The 27,306-nt window shown below is 42.3% G+C and overlaps 1 protein-coding gene across 1 annotated transcript in view; it reads right to left on the bottom strand.

The window, feature by feature from the left end:
- DARS1 (aspartyl-tRNA synthetase 1) overlaps positions 1-27,306 on the bottom strand; it is an 83,480-nt gene that overhangs the window by 17,138 nt on the left and 39,036 nt on the right. Inside the window, exons 7-11 of the mRNA XM_083153881.1 lie at positions 17,737-17,839; positions 13,942-14,022; positions 10,648-10,707; positions 4,378-4,489; positions 1,241-1,375 (exon numbers count right to left, since the gene is read on the bottom strand). Of these exons, the coding sequence (XP_083010007.1) occupies positions 1,241-1,375; positions 4,378-4,489; positions 10,648-10,707; positions 13,942-14,022; positions 17,737-17,839 (491 nt within the window). The remainder of the gene's footprint in view (positions 1-1,240; positions 1,376-4,377; positions 4,490-10,647; positions 10,708-13,941; positions 14,023-17,736; positions 17,840-27,306) is intronic.

Here is a 27,306-nt window from a genome sequence, read left to right as displayed (position 1 = left end):
AGTCACCCTGCCAAACTGCTATAAAGCCGGGTATGCGACTACAGGGTGACTACCGCAAACTGACTATACTCCCATACCCGGCTTTATAGAAGTTTGGCAGGGTGACTACCGCAAACTGACTATACTCGCATACCCGGCTTTATAGAAGTTTGCGACTACAGGGTGACTACCGTAAACTGACTATACTCGCATACCCGGCTTTATAGAAGTTTGGTGCTCCGTGTGTCACATTATGTAATGCATATTGAAATATTAGCAACTGTGCCTTGTATTATCCTTCATTTTAAGGGCTATTGTCGGTCTGCTTGTGCCTCTCAAATTCCTTTATGTTGTGACAGCCTGATATATCATGAGCAGCGGAGCCGCTGCTCCGTGAACTACATTAACCCTGTCACCTCCACACATGATTTATTCATGTGTGCGTTCTGAATGCAATGTACTTATTATTTTGTAACTATATCTGTAGGAGAGATTATGCAGCTATGGAACGCCCACATGGGCGTTCCAGCTTTAGCAGTATAGTCGCAAGGACGGCAGCATATCGATCGAACGTGCGTACACACTGCACTTTTGTTCCGATATGAGGCCGTCCTGTCGGATGAAAATTAAACTGCAAAGAACCATCGACCGACCGAGTATGGACGGTCAAGACAGTTTTTTGCCGTTTATCGCTCGTACGGGACAGCGTACACACATATACAATTGAACGGCTGTCCGACCCAGAACGGAAGAACGGCCCGACAATTGTATATATGTGTACCCAGCTTAACAGTGTTGCAGGAAGCATTGTCCTTATCAAGTTCAGGCTTACACATGAAGTGAAGTAGTGGCTTGCAAATAAATCCCATACACTGAGGAACCATTCTTTCCACTACCTGATTGCCTTCCATGACCCGGTGTAATGAACCAAACATTTCAAAATATGATTCATTGGTCAATGAGCCCTATACTCCATCTTAAGTAGTCCACTGGCGGTGCTTCATGGCCCAAGCAATCCTCTTTTTCATTGCTGCAGAACAGCTGCAAATATTTAACTTTAGAGTTATTCCTGTGAGCTAGTATTGCTAATAATGCGCAGAGTTTAGGATTACACGGAATACAAATGTTCAGCATATTGTCATTTAATTCTTATATCACTATATGATTATGTCTGACGACAGTGTAATAATATTCCTCATCTTTCACTGGAATTTGAAATATTTCAAGGTGAATTTGACGGACAGTGCTGTTTAACTCTTACCTGGCCCAATACAAAACACCTTCTCAAAATCGGCACAGATACACATTTGCTTGTAGAGCTGTGGTGACTGGGCTAGATAGGCGCTGGTTTTAAAGTAGGACACCGTAAACACATTGGCTCCTCCTTCACTGGCAGCTGGAAGAGCAAAATAAATGCACAATGAGACTCATGTTATGGATAACCGAACTTAAAACTTTATCTAGGAGTGTTTTCCTGATTCTTTCTAGCATCATTTATCTTCTCCATACATTTCTCAAAGGGCAGTTAAGTTTATGTTTTAGATAGTATGAGCCCGTGGGATCTTGTTTACCTAGTCATTTTATAAAGCCGTGGAATAGAAATGAAAACTAATAAAGGGAACTTAATGCTTGACAAGATGAGTTATGGATACTTTCATGCAACAGGAGAAGGCATGTAGACTGAATCACGGGTTTATTCCCAAAGCAATACCAGCAGGGACGTCTCTTGTGGGAAATTCCCTTATTCCTGCAGTTATACTGTAATTAAAACTATAAGTGCTGCAAGCATATGGGAAAGCCGTACGTTGGTAAACACAACGGTGACACATCTGTGCAAGTAGATTTGCTACCTACTACATGGCAGCGGTTCCTAAACTCAGTCCTCAAGTAATTTAAGGACAGTTTAAGGATATCGATTGTTAAATCAAATTGGCTGAGTTACTTATTAATTCACCTGTGCTCAAGCATGTATGTCCTTAAAAACTGGACTGTTAGGGTGAATTGGAGGCCAAGTTTAGGAACCTATGGGTTCCGGTCCATACCAGATAGGTAGACACAAACTTTTTCCAAAACAGGTGGTATATACTGTATGGGAATACCGCGTGCTGTGATATTTATAAGTAGTTATCCGGTGAGCATATTCCACCATATTCTTCTTTAATAACCATGGCAGCTATTGTAAAGGGATGGGTCAACTAAACCAGTGGCTCTCAACCTCGGTCCTTAAGGACCCCCAACAGTGCACGTTTTCCAGATCTCCAGTGATTTTAATTAGCTCCACCTGTGGATCATTTAAAATGTGTCAGTGAGTAATGAGTACACATGTGCACCTGCTGGGTGACCTGAAAAATGTGAACTGTTGGGGGTTTTAGAGGACCAAGGTTGAGAACCACTGAACTAAACCCTCAGGGGGAGAAACAAAAATACTAAGACGCATAAATGATGTGCTGCATATTAAATGTTTTATGTTAAGTCGGTGTAGAAACTCCCAAAAGGAGAGCCTGTACCGAATATCTAACTGATAATGACTAGAAACGCTATGGATGGATGCAGATCTCCTACGCAGTAGCCAGTGCCCTGGTAGAGCATGCTCGAAGTACTATTGGTTACTCTGGTCTGTTATTCTAGTACAGTAGTGTCAAACTGATGGCCCTCCAGCTGTTGTGGAACAATATGCCCAAGCCTGCCCTGCCACAGTCTGTGCAATCTGTTATATAAAATCTGTGGCAGGGCATGATGGGACGTGTAGTTCTAAAACGGCTGGAGGGCCATGAGTTTCACACCACTGTTCTAGTAAGTATCTATGGTTACTTCTGTAATCCATCTGTAAAGAGTCTGCTTTTAAAGGGCATGAACTTCCCATGGTTCCTTCAGAAGAACAGAGAACTGTCCCAATCCTAAGGGGACTGTGTTGTGGTACATAGATTGGGATTGCTCTTACAAGATCTAGAGAACATTCATTTTCTGTTTTATTCACTGATTGTGAATACACTCTCCTGATGGATATGAAGAGATTGTACCAACTTCAGGAAATGATGGACTGGCTCTTAAGGTTACTTTATCCTGAGCTATATTCAAGAAAGGTTCCCCACCAAGAACATTTTAGCCCAGTGGTTCCCAAATTTTTTTTCTCCCGGCACCCTAGAGCATCAACATTTTTTTAAGGCACCCCTAGGCCAAATGTTTCTTATTGCAAAATACATAAACAAATATTAAATTAAGTAAATCGTGTTTATATGTCATCCTTTTGGTCAGTTATGTGGTAAGGAACAGGATTTTCTTCTATTTTTACACATTGATGGACACAAGCACTGATTTTGTCTGTTACATTGAATATAAATTATATGAATTGGTCTTGGACCATCAACCCAAGGCACCCCAGGGTGCCTAGGCACAAAGTTTGGGAACCACTGTCATAGCCCATACACACGGGTGACTTTGAGCTGAAAGCTGCCCAATACACCCAGTTTGAGCGGCTTTCAGCTAAAAGTCGGCCAGTGTGTATGGCCCGGCGGTGAGTACTGCTGTGCACTCCCGCATCGTCGCCAGGAAAGCCATTCATCTGCTGGTAATACCAGCAGACGAGCGGCTTTGAGGACAGCTTTGCAGAGCGCTGCGCTCTGCAAAGCTGCACCCCCCCTCCCTAAAGGAGCCGGGCAGAGGGAAAGCCGCTCAGTGTGTATGCACTGAGCGGCTTTCCTTACAGCGATGATAGTGATCATCGCTGTCCATACACGCTGGGCATAATCGCCAAGTGTGTATGGACCTTACGCTTCTTATCCACCTCACAGAAACTTCACACAATTTATAAGACTTATTACCAAATTGAGATCCCAAGAAGTCATAAATGATTTCAACCATTACTTTATTTTTTTTTTACTGCTTGGCACAATTCTTCTGAATCCAAACTGGTCTCTAACAATATACTCAATGTGGTTACTTGTACTTTGGGTGTAGATAAAGAAAAACAAAACAATCAAAGTTTGAGGAACATCGCTACAATTTAATCCATTCTTGGTGAATGCCATGAAATACACTATCTAATCAGTATACCGGTAAATCGTCCATATAACAATGTCTTTATTGGAAGCTTTAGGAGAAGCATTTTACTTTGGTTGTCCCCATTTACTCTGTTAAGGACTAAATGGGTATTGATGACTGACATAAATCAGTAATGCCTCTTCTGACGCGGTTCTATCCATGTGTGGAAAATTCAGTGTCAGTTGAGATTTTGCCCAATTTAGAAATTATTTGCATGGAATTACTTTATTTTAAGACAGACGGGCTATCGTCCTTTCCAGCCTTTCATCTTATAGAATACCTACACTTATTATTATTAGTTTCTTAAATAGAGCAGCTGTGACTCTGCATTACACATTCGGTTAGATTATTACGCACCAGATATAATTTTGGGAGTCTGTATTTCCACAAATCCTTTTCTGCTTAGAGTCTCGCGGAATAGCTGACATACACCAGACTGCAGGGAGAACACAGCATGACTCGTGGATGTCTGTAAAATGAATAGAAGCAGCGATCAGACATAATTACACAGCAAGCAGCTCTGTCAAACTCATGCAGCCACACTAATGGAAAACCGAAAATCATTCTATTTTTTAACAATAAGAGGTGACACCAGGATTCGGCCAGCACCCGGTGTCACTCTTCCAGGGAGTGACACAAAAATGCTGGCTCCTCTCATTGAAGAGGAATCGGCAGTGCAGCCAGAGTCTCCTGACGTAACTGGTGGGTCCCGAAAGGCCAAACCCCTGACACACGAGGGGGGGGGGGGGGGGGGGGGCATGGTTACTCAGAAGTTAAACAAAGCATGGTTACTCAGAAGTTAAACCTCTTGAGAACATGAATTCTAGTCTGTTCGTTATTTCAGGACAGAGTTCTTCAGAAGATATTGTGGGAATAGAAGATCGTGCAGTGTGGATGCTAGCCACACCTCCACTGAGATATTCAATTAGCAAAACTGAGTGATGTCATTGAGATGACATGCCACGTAACACACTAATCTTTATACACCGTAAGAAGACTTTCACCTCATCTTCTCTTTTGGATAGACAGACCATGACCACAAGACTGCTGATAAACTTCCCACACCACCAGATAGTCACGCAGAACACGCTTAAACCTTATTTACTTCTTTTCATACACGTCAGAAAGTTTTACACTTCCCTATTTATAATTGAGGTTAACATCGGTTGAACTTTTGCTACACACAAGCTGTCTCAGTTACATGACTGACGTAATCTCCTGATCTCAGATCAGAAGAGTCTGTTCAAAACAGAGTCAACACAGAAACCGCAAGCGAGAGGAAAATAACACATTATTCACAAATCAATAATAGGCAACCGCTGCTTGTCCAGCAAGATGGGACTTGTAGACACCTAGTGCTGCATTAGAAACGTATTAGTAATTCAGTTATTGATCAAAATGACCATGGTATAAAAGTTTATGAAAATACTGTATTATAAGGCCTATGTACCATGCCTTGGAGAGAGACAAAAGGGCCTAATTCAGTACCGCTTGCTAAGCAGAGGTTGTTCGCGGCTTATTAAGCAGCTTCATGCCACCCACCGCTAGGTCAAATGCCCCCCCTCCCCCGACTGGGAGATGGTCGCCAACCATCGAATGATTTCTCTCCCCATCGGAAGTAAAAGTCAATCTAAACTGACTTATTTCCGTCGGAGTCCGCCGCCTGATCTCCCCCCCACCAGGCATCAGCCTGACTGTGTTCCCAGGGGAACACCCAGCGTTTACACGGGGATGCCCATAAAACGCTGGGCGTTACCCTGCTCCACCACCTTTTGTGCACCTGGCCTTACCTCCTCACAATGAACGGCTCGGCCAGTGTGTAACTCGACAAAGCCGCTCAATGCTGGAGTTTGTACATGCGTAAACCGGGACATCGGGGATGGGGCCGAATTCAGATCAATAGGAGCGATCCTTAATCGCCTCCAAAGTACCCACCGCCAAGCCCCTGTCATTTTTCGAACACAGCCTGTAATATGGCAGTTAGGAGCCGATTGGCTGGTCTATTTCCACTTTTACCGCTCTCCGAGACATAGCACATAAGTTCCTATATTTGGGATTTCTAAGCAGGCAAAGCATTGCTTTTGCTAGTTTATCTCTTTACATCAATATGTTGACAAGATGACCAGATTAACTTGCTTTTCTCGGAATAGCAGAGAACCTCATCAGAGTTCCATTATTGGAACAGCAGTGAAGCCTTATTTGGGGAAAATGATTGTAATTAGGACAGATAAGCAGAGATGAGGAGACTTTGCTAACATACTGCCGTGGGAACGAAAAGGAACCCAGTCTAATGCATAAATTAATGTGTTAACTGATCTTATGGTCCTCTAATAGATGTGCGCCCTCATTTAAATGTATGCAAATCCATAATGATTTAGTTTTCCATTGAATGCTCCTCTCAACCTCTATGAAAGGTGTTAAACAATTAGACACCAAGAAATAATAGCCAGGGGTGTTTGCATATGTGTACTCTTGGGGACTGTAAGCTGCGAAAGCACGGCATGTTTTCTGGTAATTTTCTCATTTAAATACAAAGAGAATGTATTAGAATGGGGGAATAGACAGCGGACAGTGATTAAGTAATAATTACCCGCTGAGTTAGTATCTACATGTTGTCTTATTGGCAGGGTGCTTGCAGGCTTCCCAGCCCAACAGAACTAGTCTCCCAAGCCAGCTACTATGTTTATACATATGACATAAGCAGAAAAATTGTTGAAGGTGCGATTTTAGTTAACCTACCACACTGAAAATGAATAAGGGGAGACTATAGAAAGTCACTTGTTGTGGTTTATCAGACTGCAAAATGATTCAATAAATCGACTTTCAACCCACTTCTAAAAAACCATTAAGTGAAAGCAGTAGTTACTGCAGCGATCTGTAACTGGTGGTAACGGGAAACTGCAGGTGCTTAATATTTACCTCCTACACATGAAAAACCATCATCTAAACAGATGCAGACAAATATAGAGAGAGCCAACTGAAAATAAATTTCCACCGTGTGAACAAGATATTGTAGCATTTTGCACCTCATACAGAAGCACCCTGTTCCAAATTGTAAAGTAAGCTATTTCTATTCATATCAAACACTAAGCGCTCCCTCCTTCGGTCACTGTGAGGAGCACTGATCATATAATAAGCAGGGTAATAGCGGAGATTGACGTGAAAGGACTGTAATCACAGTTAAACATAACTAAAGGTGTTATACTACTGTTGTATACATTGTCTTTTTCTCATCCTTCAGGGAAATCTAGTGTTTTGGCTGCTATAAATACATACTAAATCACATTTTATGTTGTTAGCGCGTATTGGACTATTGTTGTATTGTAACTAAAAAGGTGTGTATACACAGGGCCGTTCTGGAGGCCGCCGATCTCGATTCGATATTGGTGACCACCCGGCGTGGTGCTGACATATGCTGGCAGGGAGGGAGGGACGAGACTATTTCTACATTTGATTCTGATGACACAGGGATGTGTATCAAGATCGAACCAGTATCGGTTGCTGCATAGTGAGTATGTGAGTTTGACCATATAGTACCTGGTGCTCCAAATTATATGAGAACCCCCCCCCCAAACACTCTACATTACAAAGTCCATAATTACTGTATATGGGGGAATTCATTAAAACAAATGATATAACAACAGTGGTCTATTTATGCATAAATATGGGCTAACGGACTGGTCATGGAGGCAGAAGGCTGTTTGGGTATTTGAAGTTTTCTTGATGGCATCGTAGGCAGGAGAAACTCCACTACCCTTAATAAATTGCACCAAATTTTATGTAAACCAGAACATCGTGGTCCACCCAGACTGCCCTAAACACATGTACGCACTTTGTTTGCTGTTAGGAGCATACCAGTATATATTTTTGGATTGTGGGAGGAAACCCACCCAAGCACGGAGCCATAGTGGGAATTAAACCCCTGAGCTCAGTGCTGTGAGGCACAGCGAACGCACGGGGGACCGATTGAATCTGAATAACCCCATTGGTTCAGCCCACAAATTTGCAGCCTGTACTGTATATAGACAAGAGATGAATAAAACGGTAAAAAAGGACCCATTGGTCTGCTTGCAGTCTACTACAGCCAACTCTGCCTCTGTCATTGTTGTACTCCTATATCCCAAATTTTGAAGTTTGGACCTCTTGTCATTTAACACATCTATTTCGATATTCTTTGTACAAAAGCCTGTGAATATTTTATCCCATTCCCTGAGTAAATAAACATTTTTTGCCGTTATTGTTTGACCCTTGCTCACAATGAGAGGAAAGACCCGCTTCAACGGAGCGTAGCATGATTATTTGGTATCCCCCGAACACAGTATGTGGAGGAAACTACTGAGGAGACACTTTCTATACACACTGTGAGGCCAGAATATATGACTTTGTTTAAACACAGATAATAACCACATGAAACCCAGGGAGATGTGTGCACAACAGTTTCCTCTGTGTCGGGTTCCAGCTACTGTAAGAGTGAGCAGACTGCAGAAGCGGTCTCCTGGCAGATGTATTCACTGGAGCAGAACAATATTTCAAAGGAGCTTGCGCTAAGGCAAAATATACATTTATTTTGAAGCACGTGCAAATAATAGCAAGTGTTTTTTCTTCCTGTTTACAGCGTGCCACTGACTCAGTCTCACAGCGAGGAGATCAAAGGCTTGTGTTACTCACAGCTGTGCAGGTGTTATGTTATTTCAGATAAATCAACAAGCCTTAAAGTTATTCCTGGCCTTTATTAAGCTGCAAAACCTTTCATATATTAATGTACAGTATACCTTCTAGAATTGAAAGAATTGAAAATGTGTCGTGATGCTTACTTTGAAATGAACTAAAGCCATGTACACACAGTGTGATTTGGCCAGATGATTTTGACTAGATAAATTTGTCTAGAACAGGCATGTCCAACGTTGGCCCTCCAGATGTTGTGAAACTACACATCCCAGCATGCTTTGCCACAGTTTTGCTATTAGAGAATGCTAAAACTATTGCAAAGCATGCTGGGATGTGTAGTTTCAAAACATCTGGAGGGCCAACGTTGGAGATGCCTGGTCTAGAAGGTTAACCAAAATTGCAGTGTGTAAACTGCCAGTGATAGCAATGTTCGGTCCCATGGCGCCACTATCGCCCGGCGATATAAACAGAGCAGGCATGGCAATTTTGACTAGCCACATGTCTCTATGTATTTGGCCTATCAAAATCACTTGGTGCACTAAGCCAGCAGTCTGTCTATGTATTTACCCCTTCAGTCTGTAAGCAGCAAAGGGTCTTTTTTCCCTGTGGGACCCATTGTGTGTTTTTCACCCTGGGGGGAATGACGGTGTGTCTTGACAATTTTGGTCCGTGTGCAGTCAGTGGAAAAAGGTTAAAAATCACTGGTTTACTTACTGCGAGTCGAGTGGACAGAACAGATTATTACACATAATAAACTGTCCTCCACCATTAGAAAGAGACCCACCCCTCATTTAACTTTAATAAGGATTCTAGAGCTGTAAACATCCATTAACAAAAAACTAAACTTTTAAATAAAACAGAAACCTTATAAAAGGACATCACTTTTAAGGGAGGATCTTATTTAACAGCAAATTTTAAATAATGCGAAGGTCTCTACAGATGATGATCACCATCAGCATTAATCTTAAGGACAGACATGCCTCCTGATAAATGTATTTGTGGCTGCATCCACATCTATATAGAGAGCAATTCCAAGCACTCAAACACAAGACACCCACACGCAATTACTGTAATGCATGTTTTCCACACCCCTGCCAATTTCAGTCTTTTAAAAACAACAAGGCACAAGTCAAGTGATTTGGCAAGAAACGTCACAATGGGCACAACAGTATGTGTTTTTGTGCACAGTAGAAAAAACAACGCTTATTTTATGCATGAAACCAGGCCTTGGGTTCTACTCCAGTTCCAACAAATAAATATATGACCGTAATGTATTATTTTCAAAAGAATTTTCTTAATCTGTTATCCAGTTACTTTTCTTAATTTTTATTTTTGTTTTAAAGTACTAATATATCACTCATTTTGGCCTACTTCTACAGAACACGCTTATTTTTTTTATTATCTTATGTTGTGCAGGAGAAACAAAAGGATTATTGAGTGAAGATTACACAATTACTGCGCGGATGAGTGAGCAAGGGTCTCATGATGAGGACATTTGGCCGAGTAGCCAGCCTGTCTTCTAGTGTTACTTTAGATCAGTCTGTGACCACAGACAAAGCTCTTAATATTTGCCAAGCAGCAATGAAAGATCCTATCTCTTCATGCTGTTTGTCCTATTGGCACAATAAAATCAGCTAGTCTGTGAGTTTGCTAAATGTTACTTACCAGACAGTGGCAGCACACACTGCACCTAAAGTGCCTCTAGTGCATGTTCCAGACTCAATTAACGTACACTGGTGTCTACACACACACAGTGGCTGCAGCCATGTTGTTGGCCGAACCTCTCTTATCACTACATGCTAATGGCATCTTTGAGGCACTTTGAGCAACGTCCGTGTTCCTAGTGCAGGGGACATGATATGCAGGGCTGTCCTGAGGTAACTAACTACTGTGGTGGAAGTTTGTTTGTCAGAATAAATGTACAATGAAATAGGACTTGCACTGGAATTCAATCCTTACCCTTAAATCAATGACTCTATTGTCCAGTCGAGTATCCTGGTTTACAGTAGCTCTTCCTTCCTAATGCAGGAAAACAAAACAAAGAAAACATACACAAAACATCACGCAAAGTAACATAATACATACAGAATGTAGCCAATAGTGACTGGTCGCACTATCCTGCTGAGTAACATACAGTACAGAATTAATGTGCCTATGGTCCCCCACAGCATATTGTAATAATAATAATAGTAATAAACAGGAATGCTCTCTTATCAATGAAGAAAAAACTTATGATAAATAATCCATTAAAACTGTTGCAATATCTTCCTTTTGCTGTATAAAGTGTGAGTACATGCAGCAAATCAATAACCATCATTTTATGGTTATGGTAAAGATCCCATAGTTACAAATGATATATGTTACTTCAGTGCTGATTGGTTGCCATGGGCCACTTCTCATCTGGCTCCCTTATCCCTCATCTTATCCTCCCTTATCACTGCTTCATATATTTACCCTTTAATACATCTGCCCCAAAATTCTTTATGAATAGAGAACCAAAAGGGAACTTTAGAAATGATATACTTGGTCTTTCACACTTAGGAGAGTAAACAATTAAGTACTTTTTTGGGCTTTAGTGTTCATTTACGGCAATTCTTTACTGTTTTTCACCAATGCCGATTCTCTTTTCTTTTTTGTCAAATTGGCATCGGGAAAAGGTGACAAAAAATGGTGAAAACACCCACAATTTCACCAACACACATGGATCAACGAGTGATTCGCGATCCACATGTTTTTAGACCGCGTTGCTTTTAGGACTAGTCCAGTGGCTCCTAAACTGTGTGCCGTGACTCCCAGGGGTGCCTCGGGATACTTGCAGGGCTGCCCTGGATTGGTGGTCCGGGATTTATTACAATTATTTATGGTCAATGTAATAGGCAAAGCCAGTGCTTGTGGCTTCCAGTCATAAAATGTGTAAAACAGAAGTAGATCTAGTCCCTTACCACATAACTGACCCGAATGATCACATATAAAAACTATTTACTTAATTTAATGTTTATTTCTTCTAACTTTCGATTAGAGACGTGATTCAAAAAAGTTTGGGAACCCCTGGACTAGTCCAAAAAAAGGGCACTTTGATTAAATAAATGGAATCTAAATTCGACCTAAAAATGGCCCTGAGTGGTTCAATTAATGGTTACTAATCTGATCGTTAAGCCCCAGAGGGGGCACTTAATGCAGAGTTTTCCTTGCAGAAAGAACCTATGTTTAATGCACCCCCTGGGAATTAATGTGCAGGGTAACTCACAGATTCGAGAACATAACCTATGGGTTACAATGAGCTCTCCCTCACCATCTATGAAGTTACGGGTTAACTTGCATAACTTGCAGTTTTTCCGCGTGGGGAAAATTTTTTTTTTTTTATTTTGGAGTTAACACTGTGGGTAATTAATGCTGCCCCTATAAGATAATTATAGCTGTCAGAAACAGATAAGAATCATGCTTCATTCAGTAATGGATGGACTTGTGAGTACAATCATCATACTGTAAGTGTGCAATGATTTGGCCATTCACTTGCCAAGATAACATTCATTTGGTTGCTCTGTGCATCTCTTTTTTTCAGAGTTGACCGGCCAATTAATGTCATTTGCTGACTTCTAAATAACACATCAAATTTGCATACACGTGGCCAGTTACATCCGCAAAGCCAGCTGACCCCGCATGAGAATTAGAATGCATTACATTCCTTATGCATGTTAACTGCGGCATTATATTTCATTTATAAGTGAATATAAATGGATTTACACATAAAAATCATACCAATTTTTTGTGTACATGTAATTACATAAAATAAAAACTTCCTTTGTCACAGATGCAAGTTAACGAAATGCAGATTTGATGCATTTGTAAATGCATGAAAAACCCTTAAACCATCCTGAGAACCCGCTGACTGAAGGGCAAAGAGATATGCAATATGATTTCAGAAAAATGTAATGTTTAACATATTTACTCAAGAACATATTTAAGAACCTTCACTGGCTAGAGCAGATGTTTGGTTCAATAGGCATAGACCTAAAGTTGCAACAAAACGACACAATGTCTAAAAATAGTGCCAGAAATCGACTGTGGAGGCAAAGTCAGAGACATGTTTACGAGGGAGCCTCTCCTGTGGAGAAGGAAAAATGTTTCTCTATATTGTGAATAGGTCCATGTAAACAGGAGATGCACAGGCTGTAGAACTATGCAGCATAATGACTTCCGTTCAACTTGCCTGACGTCAATACAACAGACAGGAGGGTCCATCCCTGTGGGGCAGTGCAGGAGTGCTGGACTCCGGATTATTAACATTTCCTTAAAGACTACAAGCACACAGCCCTCCATAGATGCTATTGAGGTATAATACGTGATTCTTAACACTAAAAATCCCAAAACATAGAAAGGTGGTAAATTGACATATTTTGAGGACTTTGGGGAAGATTTAAATAAGTGTGAGGTTCCTGCAGGATTGTTATACTGCCCATACACTTGTGAGATATTGTATACAATCATTTGATTTCGACCACATCTGGCCGATAAAAATGCATACAATCATTCGATTCAAGGGACATTTTGACGTGATTCGCGGGCACGCCGTAGAATGACGCGTCGATAGATCTTATGTGCTGCACATAATGTCTATGAAATTGTAGGAGCAAATCGAATGTGGTTTCATGCGATCGTTTGAATACAATCCGCGAATGGGGGGGCGGAGGGGACACATTCAGCAGCGTGGGGTTTGGGGAGAGGGGGCTGGAGGGACCGCTAGTGGCGTACCGGCTGGTAGCTTCAGTCCCCGTCCAGGATCAGCGAGCGGCGGGGGTCAGCGGAGAATTGTTTAAAACACAGTGATTGGTTAAGAGAGCTCAAATCTGCTGCCACCGCTGACCCCCGGTCACCCGCAAGTGCTACTGCTAGTGCTACACTACTCCACCGCCCCCTGCCCACCCTCTTCCAGCAACTGATGTGCCATCAGAAGATGGCATGCGACATCGGGTGCTGGAGCTTTGCACCCAAAAATCAGATTCGATGGACATCGTGCTTCGATGTCGCACCGAATCCATCGCATAAGTGTATGGGCAGCATAAGAAGCACCACGGGATGTTATTATTAGCAAACATACTGTATCTTTGCATGTTGGCCATATAAAAGGCACGCACTCGAATAGTTTAGAAAACATTAACACCGTTTGTTAGATGTGGTTATCCCGTGTATGTCAATTGGTAAAATAAAAGGTTAGTTCATACAAAGACTCAATTGAAATAAAAGGTCCCTCACCTCTTCACCCTCGCCTTCGGGCCGCATTGCATCTTCCAGCTGTAGTGGCAGACGGGGCTCAGCTGCACTGATTACATAGATCTAAAAGTCAGTAAGGAAACAGGTTTAGCAGGAATACAGATTGCTAGGATAAATGACCGATTAAAGGAACCTGAAAACACTATCAAATGCCCTTCTGAGACCGCTATGATAAATTTTAAGGGGTAGATTATGGGGGGGATGGGGGGTATTCAATCCCCTGGTGCTATTTCCAACGGAGGAAATAGCGTCGGGGTTCCTATTCAATGCCGTCTTTCCTGACAGCATTGAACAGGCATCTTGGCAGAACGGACACGACTTTAAAAGCAGTCGGGCCCGCTCTGCCGAGAAGGGCCATTCGGCAGGAGGGACATTGAATCCCACTTGCCGAATTGCAGTTGAGCGGGCCAAGAATGGGTCACAACTGTCGGGCAGGTTGGACAGCTGTGACCAGGGATTGAATACCACCCTATTTATCAAAAACAAAGATTAGCTTGAAATCTAGATTCATTCATATGAGCAAAATTCAAATCAAATGTATAATGTGTCCTACACACGTAGCAATTTAGAGGCATTTTCTAAGCGATTTAGTGAAATGCCTGTACATCGATATTAATTGCTGGATATTACTTGGTCAGGGACAGTGTTCTGACCGGACAACACTGGCTATGACAGTGCTGACACATCAATGTGTGCTGAGCAATTTTGCTGCGCATTATGGGTGATCTAGTATCGCTCGGAAAGCTCAGTACATCTCCCTGTGTGTATGCCCCTTAATCATTTGAGTGCCAACTGAATTTGTCAACATAGGTGTGAAAATTGAAAGCAAACATTTTTATTCATCAAAATGACCTGTAATGTGAACCTTATATACAGGGAATACACTGCTCAAAAAAATAAAGGGAACACTTAAACAACACAATGTAACTCCAAGTTACCCATAATGGGTTTCGACTCACATATAGTGCGCTCACGGGTAGGCAGCAGGTGTGTTTAGTGGAAATTCAGGAGGTTCTTCCACAATCCCTTCGTGATAAGTACAATAGGAAAAAGAGAATAAAAACCCCCAACACTTGAGCACCTTAACCCTTCCACATGTGCATACACAAATAAAAAACTTATCTTATTCCACTTTGCAGTGAAGTATGTCAATCCTTGTTCCAAATTTAACCAATATGCATCATGCAAAAAGAGAATATAAAACATCCATAGGGTAATCAAGTTTTAATACAGCATAAAAAACACACAAAATAAAATCAGAAGGAGATCCTTTCAGGTACAATAAAAGGTAAAACACACTTACCACATGACTGCAGAGGTCCAGGAACCGCGAACTGCCGCAACTTTCAGATGCCTGTCTGAGAACTAATGCTGGCCATACACGCTGCGATACGGGCGTGCTTTCCGTGCTTAACTAGCACGGATCACATTGCATTGCATTGCCTGTGCCTGATGAAAACTAAGTACAAAAAGTATGTGCAAGCACATACTTTTTGTACTGTGGGATGAGGTGCCGCGGGAGCGCGCACTTCAAAGCACAGAACGCACAGCCCGCATTGCAGCGTGTATGGGCTGCTTAAGTCCATCTTTAGTTCTCCACAACACCTGGTAATTGCGGATTCTCTCCCTTGTCTGTTGTTTGGGGTGGACCACTTTCTACTTGTTATGCTCATTAGAGAACTTACTACAAATAAGTTCTCAAAGCCATGTGCCAATTGTGTTTTACCTTTTCTTGTACCTGAAAGGATCTCGATTTTATTTTGTGTTTTTTATGCCGTATTAAAGCTTGATTAAGCTATAGATGTTTTATATTCTCTGTTTGCATGATGCATATTGGTTAAATTTGGAACAAGGATTGACATACTTCACTGTAAAGTGGAATAAGATAAGTTTCTTATTTGTGTATGCACATGTGGAAGGGTTAAGGTGCTCAAGTGTTGGGGTTTTTTATTCTTTTTCCTAGTTTCTTCAGGTTTGTCTTCTGCATTTGATATTGTGCTTATAAATGTGTTTTTTTGTATTAGCTTTGTTAATTAATGGGATTGCCTGCACAGACGTGGGAGGTTACCAATCAACTATAGGTATATAAACCCCAGGTAACCAAGCTAGTAATATCACCTTGAAAAGCGAAACGCGTCGGAGTTTATTTACATGGACCCCCTGCCTGACCCACATCTTGATAGTTATCCTGGCAACACTGCATTTCCTTCAAGTCTACTACTACCTTGGCAAAAGGAGCGATCAACATTGTTTTCCTTCAATAAAGGACAAAATTGGCAACTCTTGGGAAGCCCCGAAAGGTCCCCAAAAATTCTCCAGCGGCCATTTACCATCTGTGCACAACTGCAACATAGCGAGGACTTTGGACCCCAGCCGGAAAACCCACATACCATCAGATGGTGAGATGCTATGAACATATATACAGCTGATTGCCTCAATATCCTAGCCAACTTGGAAGGGACATACTAATAGCCAGTTAACTGCCAATTCAGTCATATAGCAGGAGAGGGTCATTCTCAAATGTTTTAATAATTGTTTATCAATTTTATCTGTGTTAATACATTTTATGTATTATACAGGCAATCCCATGTATTTGTGTCAAACCTAATAGCGCTGCTTTGCTTTTTGTTTGTGCTTCACTTTGGTGGCTCAAGTTCCTGCAAGACGAAGGTATTGATGCTATGAACTGGCCCGCCCGTTCACCAGACCTGAATCCAATTGAGCACATTTGGGATATAATGTCTTGCTCCATCAACCAACGCCACGTTGCACCACAGACTGTCCAGGAGTTGGCGGATGCTAGATCCCTCAGGAGACTATCCGCCACCTCATTCGGAGCATGCGCAGGTGTTGTAGGGATGTCATACAGGCACGTGGAGGCCACACACACACTACGGAGCCTAATTTTGACTTGTTTTAAGGACATTACATCAAAGTTGGATCAGCCTGTAGTGGTTTTTCCACTTTAATTTTGAGCGTGACTCCAAATCCAGACCTCCATGGGTTAATAAATTTGATTTCCATTGATAATTTGTGTGATTTTGTTGTCAGCACATTCAACTATGTAAAAAACAAAGTATTTAATAAGAATATTTCATTCATTCAGATCTAGGATGTGTTATGTTAGTGTTCCATTTATTTTTTTGAGCAGAGTATATATATTTTTTTCTAAAACATTTTTTATCTGAATCTATATAACAAAGGTGAGCGACGCTAGCATTTTAAACAGATATTTTTAACCTCTCTAACCGAGATGTTGGCCCTCAAAGGGTTAAGAGTATAGGAACTTGAATTCAGATCACAAAAGTCTAAAACAGACAAACATTAGACTCATTTGAATGCAAAACGGTGAATCATGGCGAAAATCATGCTGAAAGCAGTTCTCCATCCTAGCATTGAATACACTCTTTTGACGAATCCCAGTGAAAACCCCATTGAAATACACCAGCGAATTGCAGCTTTCGGCAAACAGTGAACATTGAATGGGGTGAATGAGATTTTCAGTGAAAAAGATTCACCACAAGGAGTGAAAACAGCCTGATTCTCCTAAAAAAACTGTGAATCTGGAGCATTGAATACTGCAGATGATTTCACTTATGAGGGTTGCATTCTAACTGTAACGTAAAAGCCAAACTAGTATTTTGTCAAGAATTACATATTTTTTACCTTTAGAATCAGCAGCCATACTTTCAAAATAAATAATAAAATTGTACTCTCCATTAAATAAAATAAGCTAATAAACAGTGAGAAATGTGTTGGGTAGCAGAGTATATTCACCCTAGAAATGTGAAGCTCGACGTCTTGCTGAGTGCAACTCTCAATTTTCTGGTCAACTTTCCGCACAACACCCTCCACGTCTACAATACTTTCCTTGGTGATGCTGCAAAAGAAAAAGAATGACACTTGGCAATTGATAGAATGGTGCAGTAAATAATTTCTAGGACATCGGTGACAATCCTTATGTAGTCTACACTGGCCATAAGACTCTCCAGAATGTTAAGGTCTTGCCAGTATATTGGAAGATATAGCAGAGTCCTCTATAGCAGTGCAGTAGCCTAAAGCACACTCTTTGACCGCTGCAAGGATAATTTTTACACTTTTCTAAGAGAGTGCATTATGGTTATATTTATTTTATTCATTTCAGATTTTTGCACCACAACTTATTTAATCATATGTGTGTGTGTCCTGTTTTTTTGACCTGTACTGTATAGTCTAAAATCGAATGTGCACACAGCACTGAGCGATTCGATCGGAATCAAATCGGGATTGAATAGAAAGTACATCACAATTGTGTGTACACCCCTATAGATGTAAGGGGCCCTTTACACCAGTGATGGCTAATCTTGACACTCCAGAGACAAAAAAATACAGGGTTGTCTGAAGGATATTATCCCACTTAGGGGCCAAAAGCCCCAACATAGAAGCTATAGGGAGACAGAAAATAACAAAAGTTCCTTGCCATTGAGAGAGTACTAAGTGGCCATGCTGAAAGTTACAAGAACTTACAATCAGAATCAACTTTATTGGCCAGGTATACTTGCGCATACTAGGAATTTGGTTTGGATTGCTGTGCAACAGCCAGTTAGGTACAGTTAAACAGTGACAACACAGATATACATAACACATACAGGTGTGGGCTAGATGTACCCTGGGGGTTATAGATGAAGGGAACATAAATTTGCTGTGCAGCACAGCGCCTAGGCAGCCATCAGCGGTGCCACTGGTCGTTGCAGCAGCCAGGTGGGTAACAATATAGGCAGAGATGGTACAGTTATCACACAGGGAACACATACCCGCCAAGCTGCACAGCGCCTAGGCAGCAGCCAGGTGGGTAACAATATAGGCAGAGATGGTACAGTTATCACACAGTGAACACATACCCGCCGAGCTGCACAGCGCCTAGGCAGCCATCAGAGGTGCCACTGGTTGTTGCAGCAGCCAGGTGGGTAACAATATAGCGAGGTGCCGCCGCTAAGTTCACCTGGGCAGCCTGGAGAGCTCCAGCACTCCTCCTGCATTGCACTAGGGAGGGTGGGCTCCAGCAGTCCTCCTTGGCCCAGGCAGCAGTTTGAAGGCACAGGCAACCAAATACAATTTTTTTGTGTTTTATTCTCCTCCTCAGCTGGGGCCTGCAGGCTGGGAATCCCTGCTGTCTCTGTAGCCTTGCCAGGTCTTTCAGTTGTGGCCGGGGGTCCTCCTTCCGGCCGGGGCATACCTGGTGGTCTCCGTTGGGGGTCCCCCAGCCGATGGTGCTCCCCCTTTGTGCCGGGGGCCCACCAGCGCCGCTTGCCACGTCCGTCTGGAGGGCGGAGCTAGCGTGCTCTTTTCTCCAGCCTCCTATCGCCCCCTCCGACCATCTCGCCCCCTCCGACAGTTATAGCAGAGACAGTAATTATTGTCTAGACAGATAGACAACAGGGTAAATTTACTAAGAAGTGTATTATACTTCACATGTGATATTGCTATGGGCAACCATCACAATCTACTTATTTATTTAGCTCCCTCTAGAAGATAGTAGACAGGAACTGATTTGTTGCCCATAGCAACATCACATGTGAAGTAGAATACACATCTTTGTAAATTTCCCGCAATATCTTTATTTTTAAACCAGACAACAATACAACAGAGACAAGCCTTTGGTCCGTTCTAAAGCTCTTGCTACAGAAAATATACGGATAACTGATTACTACCCTGTTTATTTACTTTCCTCTCTTGTAACTGTGCAAAAATATCTGACTATTAATAGCATCAGTGGCGCTTTATGTTGCAGGTGAAAAATGTGTGTTCTGTGCAGATCAACTCCTTTTTGCATCAAAGCCAGTGTAAATACATCCAGGAAAGATGGCATCAAAATAACTTCATTAGCCAGAACGGACAAACAAGAAAAAAAAAAAAAAAAAAAGAACACAGATATCTATCTCATAGGAAACAAAAGGTCACATCCTGGCTCAGACTGGTCAATGGAGCTTTACTAATTGCATATAACCAAAGCGGACAGAAAGTAAAAGTTCCACTAATGAGCCTAAAGGGCTGGGTAATGGGGACTGTAAAACTCTGCTGTGCAAGTCTGGACGCCAGTCGGTTGTTGTGCATAAGCAACAAGTCATAGACAGGTGCATGCCTGAAGTGTTAAAAAGTCTCCAATCTTCTTTCTTATTTCATAATATGTGAGACTGAGGCAAAATGAGACAGTCCTGGGATAAGGTAATGCTTTTTATTAATGAGGTGTGCAAATTCCATTTGGTTAAAGGCCCATTAGCTATGCTGTGCACAAACTTTTTCAACTGTAATTTTGCAAGGGGCATAAAACTGAACTAGCCCTCTTTCTGACTACTACGGTAGGTACAGTTGCTAAGGTTATTTTATGTTGCTGGACTCAGTGGCGTAACGATGGAGGGTGCAGGGGGTGCAGCTGCTATGGGGCCCGGGCCCTTGGGGGGCCCGAGGACCCAGCAGGCAATCCCCTGCACCCTTTATTTCTATTTACGTAGCGCTGAACGGGAAGGGTTAGTTCCCCTTCGTCTGTACAGCAGTGTCTGCTGTGCCGTCCCACCATGCCCCCTCCCTCCTCCCCCGTCCATGCCGATGATTTGCTTAATGAAGGGGGAGGTGGTCCAGCGGATCCAGCCTCCATCCTTCACCCCCTCCCCTCTATGATGCTGCCGCTTGCCGGGGGGCTCAACAAACGTCACTATCAAGTGACCAGCCCCAGCGTTAAACCAGCGACGCAGGACTTGCGCCACTGTTGCCATGCCAATGCTGTGCGCGGGAGCAAGAACTGCCTACAGAAGATGATTTCTGTAGCAGAGCTGGAAACAGTCTGCAGCGTGTGAAACCCGATGCTGACGACAGAAAGTCCCAGCGCTGACGAGGGGAGTGGAACCGCCTGCAAAGCTGCAGGTATATAGCACCATGTATAATTAAGGGGGGTGTGTGGGGGAAACAAAGGGCAGCCTGTAGTGTGGTCGTGGAGGGGAGGGGAGAGGATCGGATTGGGGCTTTAACCCTTGCTCTCCGTCGCCACCCCACCTCTTCTATTCTCTTCCCTGCTCTCTCTCTTCTTCCCTAGACCCCCTCTCTCTCCTCCCTCCACCTCTCCCCCCCCATATCTCTCCCCTGCACTCTCCCCTACACCTGGGGGGGGGGGGGGGGGGGGGGGGGGGCCTTTCAAAAATTTTGCTATGGGGCCCAGAAGACATTAGTTACGCCCCTGGCTGGACTACTTCTTCTCCCCCATTCTTATAATTCAGACAGCTCTATTGTAATTGTTATACTGTATTTAGATAGACGGGCGACATTATCTCCGATTTCATAAAAAATGGGGAGTAAATATTATCTCTAGATCCTGTTACACAAACTCATATATAAAACCATTTGACTTCCAAGTGAATTTGTCTAAATAATGGTGAAAATTGCCAAATAATTTTTTTTATTCATTATAAATAATCTGTCATTTTTACCTTATATAGGAAATATCTTTTTTTTACACAACATTTTTTTATCTGAATTTATATAACAAATGTGAGCGACGCATGCACTTTTAACAGATATTTTGCACATCGCTCACAGAGATGTTGGCACTCAAAGGATTAAGCTATCTGAAGGTACTTAATGATTTTTACATTTGGTCTTCAACATAATAGATTTGCCGTGTCCAGTCTTGATTGGGGTGGATTTGTTGTCACTGTAGTTTTTTTCTTTATAAATTATTGTCCCTGGATTTACATTTCCCAATAGTCTAACTTATTTAAATTACTGTTGGGAAGAATAATTAATTTAGGAGATTTTACCAGTTGTAACAGCTACATTTGATACTGGACTTCCGATCATTCCATTCTTTTATTTAATAATGTATGCACTTTTATCCCCATTACTACCTCCATCTGAATGCAGATTATAGTGTTTGTACCGATTTTATTATTGTTTTTTTATGTGATGTTCTCACTTTATTAAAAAACTAAAAATTGTTGGGAAAAAAAGCTACATGTCGCGGCCATGGTCATTCACCTGGTTAGACTAATCTTTGTTAAGGTGCCCATACACGTTACAATTATTGTATACAATATTGTATACAATATCGCATCTCATCGCATCTCGGTTTTGCGATGAGATGAAATCTAGTACAAAAAGTATGTGCTGCACATACTTTTTGTACTAGATCTCATCTCATCGCAAAACCGAGATGCGATATTGTATACAATATTGTATTCAATAATTGTAACGTGTATGGGCACCTTAAGAAATATTGTTCAAGTTGCTCTACCATATGTGCTGGGTAATAGACTCTGTGACTCCAAAGGTTTAGGAGGAGCAGGGGGAAGAGTGCACACATGTAGGAACAGAAAGATATATTTGCATAGCACAAGCCCTCAATATACAGTTTGTGTTATTATGGAAGGAGCTGTGCCATCGCTCTTACTAGCAGACTGATGCTATTGTACTTCCAACAGAATTAAATTGGGGAGGAGAAACTTTTACTCCAAAAATGTTGCCAATATTTTGCTAAAATACGTTCCAGGGATTGGCAGGCAAAACAAACCCCTTGATAAGCACCAGCAACAGGCCTTGTTGGACAGCCCCATTGGCAGTAATTAGCTAATTGGATACCGGCCTTAAAGGGCTACTTATAAAAGTCTGAATTTGTTTTAAAGGGGGTTGTTTATAAACTTACAACTGCAAATAGAACTGTAGAGCTCACATCGGTCTTGTTAGAAATAAATGAGGCAATCCACTTTTTAGTATGCTACTGCTTATTGTATTTATACATGGTTTATGATAATCTGGATGCTTTATTCAAAGATTTTTACACATAGGGACTGATGCAGGACAAGCTCTTCAGGCTGGGGACTGATGCAGGACAAGCTCTTCAGGCTGGGGACTGATGCAGAAGAAGCTCTTCAGGCTGGGGACTGATGCAGGACAAGCTCTTCATGCTGGGGACTGATGCAGGACAAGCTCTTCAGGCTGGGGACTGATGCAGAACAAGCTCTTCAGGCTGGGGACTGATGCAGAACAAGCTCTTCAGGCTGGGGACTGATGCAGAACAAGCTCTTCATGCTGGGGACTGATGCAGAACAAGCTCTTCATGCTGGGGACTGATGCAGAACAAGCTCTTCAGGCTGGGGACTGATGCAGAACAAGCTCTTCAGGCTGGGGACTGATGCAGAACAAGCTCTTCAGGCTGGGGACTGATGCAGAACAAGCTCTTCAGGCTGGGGACTGATGCAGAACAAGCTCTTCAGGCTGGGGACTGATGCAGAACAAGCTCTTCAGGCTAGCATGTCTTGAGTAAAAATGCTCTGCACAGCATGGATAAGTGGTTATATCCATATGCACCTATGTCGAGGACTAATAGCGAATGTGTATTTTGCAATCAAAACTAATGCTAATAAAGTAATCCCGCAATATACCAGCAATAGTTGCAGCTTTTGCATATGTTTGTTCCATTTAAATAGGCCATATGGGGGCGTACTACCTTGGTACAATTCCTGTCCGAGATATGGGTCCCAATTGCAGCAAACTGCATCAGCCCCACAGAGGGGGAACACAGCAGGATTTTATTTCCATTAAGTCCTGCAGTGTAGTTTAGTGCCAACTATATGCTTTTAAAATAAAAGCTTCAACATAATGTAAATCAGCCTTGGACAACCTGTGACTCTCCAGGTGCTGTGAAGCTTACAAGCCTCAGCATGATTTGCCAAAATGGCATTAGCCGTCACGTCATAACATCTGGCAAGCTCAGGGAGGACAGAAAGGCCAAAGCAATCAGCCCTGATCTAAAGAGCTCTGCAGCACAGATTGTATTTGTAGATTAAGCGGGGTATTCCGATGGAAATAGTGGCGGGCGCCTATACAATGCTTTCTTGCCTGACAGCATTGAAGAGGCAGAGCGACAGAAAGGGCCCTACTTTAAAAGCTGTTGGGCCCGTTTTGTCGATAACGCCCCTGAATTGTCACAATCACGGTCGATATCTCGACAATCCACGGCCGTTTATGAGGACATGCCCCATTTTTGGCAAGCGTGACATTGAATCCCGCCTGGTGATATGCTGTTGGGCAAAACGAAAATGGGCCAGGGTCACGGCTGTCGGGACGGATCAACAGTCCTGACCCGGGAGACGTCTTGATAGATTTACATGATTTTGGATCATGCATTAAATGAGCACAGACTTACTTTTTAGTGAGTGTGATCCCCCTTCAATGCTGGTTACTGAAGCCCTTCACCACAAAGTGTAAATGTAAAATAAAACTAATTCTAAGTATACTAGTACAAGAATAGTGCATTGTGGGTGTAAAGGAAAATTAAGAGAATAGGAAACAAGACAGCTGGGTAAGATGAACTGAAGGAAGAAGTGACCTCAGATGCAAATCTACAGGAGTCATATAAAGGACCTGAAGATGTGCTATTAAGCCCACCTCACATCCATACTTCTACTGAAAGTGCCTCAATTCACACATTGTCCACTGGTTAAACCACAGGCCTGGTGCCTGCAGGGATACCGCTGTTTTCAATGCATTAAGCGTGACATAGGCTTGTGATTGCAGGAAATTAACAAGGCCACAGAAAACTCGTCAGGCTAATTAGTATGACTGAAGATAAGCACTCCGGCGCTGATCAAAGCAGCCTCGGCAATTTGCAGTCCTGTCCCCAATTAAAAGGAGCCATTCTGCAAACCAGTTCAATGCGAGGGGGGGAGAAAACAGAGAGGCTGGAGAGGAGCGTAGAGAACAGTCAGCAGTAATGATAGAAGAACATCACTCTTCCAATCAATGCAGTGTCTGCTGGGTGTTCCAGCATCTCAAGCCCTCAGGGGAAGCTCGCCCTGACGCTTTCACTGGCCCCTTTGTCATGTATAGTGTCAGAAACGTCGTTAATCAAGAATTAATGACTGCCTTGAAGAAGGTGACAATATACATGACAAATTTGGCATACTAGAGTATTAATTAGATTCTAGTTTTGTTCTGTCGCTAACATTTTACAGATGTGGAAGAACGGGGGGTGGAGGACAAAGGATGCCAATCGGGTAATAAAAAAAAAAATTGCAATATAGCAATAACTTTTGCATTTTTATTTACATTTATAATTATTTAGGGGAACACTGAAATCACAAATATTGCAGTGTAATAAAAACATCAGTATGTACAAGCTTGCACTAATGTATCTCTGCGATAATAATAATGCAGTAGGTTGCTTACATTTTGCTGTCCACAAAGGAGGAAATCTACTGGCGCAATGCTACAAAATACTTTTTAGAGCAAATCTATAACAGGGGTTGATTAAGAAGGTCTGTAAACAAAAATCCTGTTAAATGCAAAGTCTAATCTTCTGCAAAATGGCAACTCATTTCTATCTCCATAAAAAGTAAAATTCCGCTGGTTTGGCTTTATCTGCAAACTTGTTTAATAATGGCGGTACCTGGAGATTGGGTGGCTTGTTAACCAGCCATAGCAGGAAGAGGGAGCACTTTATCAGCATTGTACGCCCCGGCAAAGCAATGCCCTGGTGCCCTAAACAAAATCTATAACATGTCCCTCCTGCGGTCCTAGCCCATCTGCTTCTATACAGTGAATGGTTGTCAGCACTGACTGGTGGATACCTCCAGCCGTTTACCAATCAGCATGATGATAGCCATTCACTGTCTGTGTGCAGGCTGGGAGGCGGGTAGAGGCTTCTGCCTTGCTGCTCTGATCATATGACCACCACCCGCCTCTGCTCAATGGCCTCTAGAAGTGTAGGACCCTGGGCAGCTGCCTAGTGTGCCTATACTGTGTGTTAAGATGGCCCTGGGAGCTCTTGAATGAACCAGTACATAATAAACCAGAGCTATCCTTGTGTTTTTCACACTTTGCTACTAAGCAATACAGATTAAAACCTAAATAACTACTGATGCCGAATACAGCGTATACTAGTCTTTGTATGTCCAGGACACCCTTCAGGGAGCCGGATCTATACCTATAATATAAAAAAGATAATGTACAACATCTTCATTATTTGATGTAAAGAACATTTATAAATAAGAAATGAACAAAAAGAAAACAATGACAGTTTCACTTTAACAAACAGAACTAAATAAAGATCTACAACTTGCCAATTTCTCTCTTACAATGATTCAGTTCATATACATAATGGGGAAATTAAATAGTATTTCCAGATTCTCTGCATTTAAATGTAATGTGTGTGAGACTTATGGTATGCAATCTCTAGCATGCGCTTATGGCTACTCTCCCTATCACTAGCAAATCAGTGGTCACAGCAGCAGGAGAGGAGTCAGGAAGAGCGTGAGGCAGTGTCCCGTCCACTCGTATGGTTGTGTTGGTGAAGCGTGAGCTGGATGTGACGCGAGGTGATCAGGCAGCCATAGACTGTGTGTTAGATGTGTAAGGAGCAGGGTCTACAACAGCACAAGACAGGGATGGTAATGTGCGGCTCCTGTCACACCTAAGAAGGAATGTCATGGTGTGAATCACACTTCTGAGAAACAACGCTTGTTCTGTCTTCCAGTGGTATCCATCCCTCTTTATTGTAAATGACACATTTACACAGCTATGAAAATGAATATTTCAGTGTAAACGACAGATGCCGTAGAAAGGATGTGAAAGTGCAGCTTTGTGGGACAGGACACTAATCCTTCACAGTGATGCTTCCAAGTGACATGAAAACTGTCACCAAAAAGCCACATTAAAGCCTTGCTGAGAAAAGAAATCTGGTGTCAGAAAACGTTTAAGATGGCGCTTTTGGGGTTTCCCATTACCACCGGGTTAGGGCTCACAAAGAAACAGATACCGCCAAATGGTATATGGATGACAGGTCGACATCAAATGTTGACATTGATAAAAGGGTGACATGGAATAGGTCTACTTTGAGACAAGGTCAACGTTTTTTTTTTTTTGGTGCAAACCCTCAAGGTAAATTCGGTCACTGTTCTCTGCCTAAGTGAAGCCAGATGCATACTGTGAGACTGCAATGGCTTCATGTGAATGACGAGTTGTAATGCAAATAGTAAAACAATTCTCTATCACTGCCTCAGTGAGGGATCAGATGAGGGACCACGCTGTATAAGAAGGGGCTTCAGGGGTATTCAAAGAATAGGCTAATTTGTGTATTGCTGTCTGGGGAGTGGGGTCCTCCACACCAATACATAATAATGGAACGTTTACAAAAAAATTATTATAATGGCTCACAAGGCACTAATTATATGGTAATAAAGTTTGTGTAAAACTTCCATCACGAATTCTCCAGGTCCGGGAAGTGATGTCACAAGTCTACATCTAGGCAGATAACGCTTATTGTTTGTGACAGTCATTCTCCCACTACACACATGTGACAGATGTCATCCTAAACATAGA

Source organism: Crinia signifera, chromosome 7 (assembly GCF_055691185.1).
Source record: "Crinia signifera chromosome 7, ASM5569118v1, whole genome shotgun sequence".
Taxonomy (NCBI): Eukaryota; Metazoa; Chordata; class Amphibia; order Anura; family Myobatrachidae; genus Crinia; species Crinia signifera.
The sequence above is the reverse complement of the archived record's forward strand: the minus strand, read 5'-3'. Positions and strand labels throughout refer to the sequence as shown.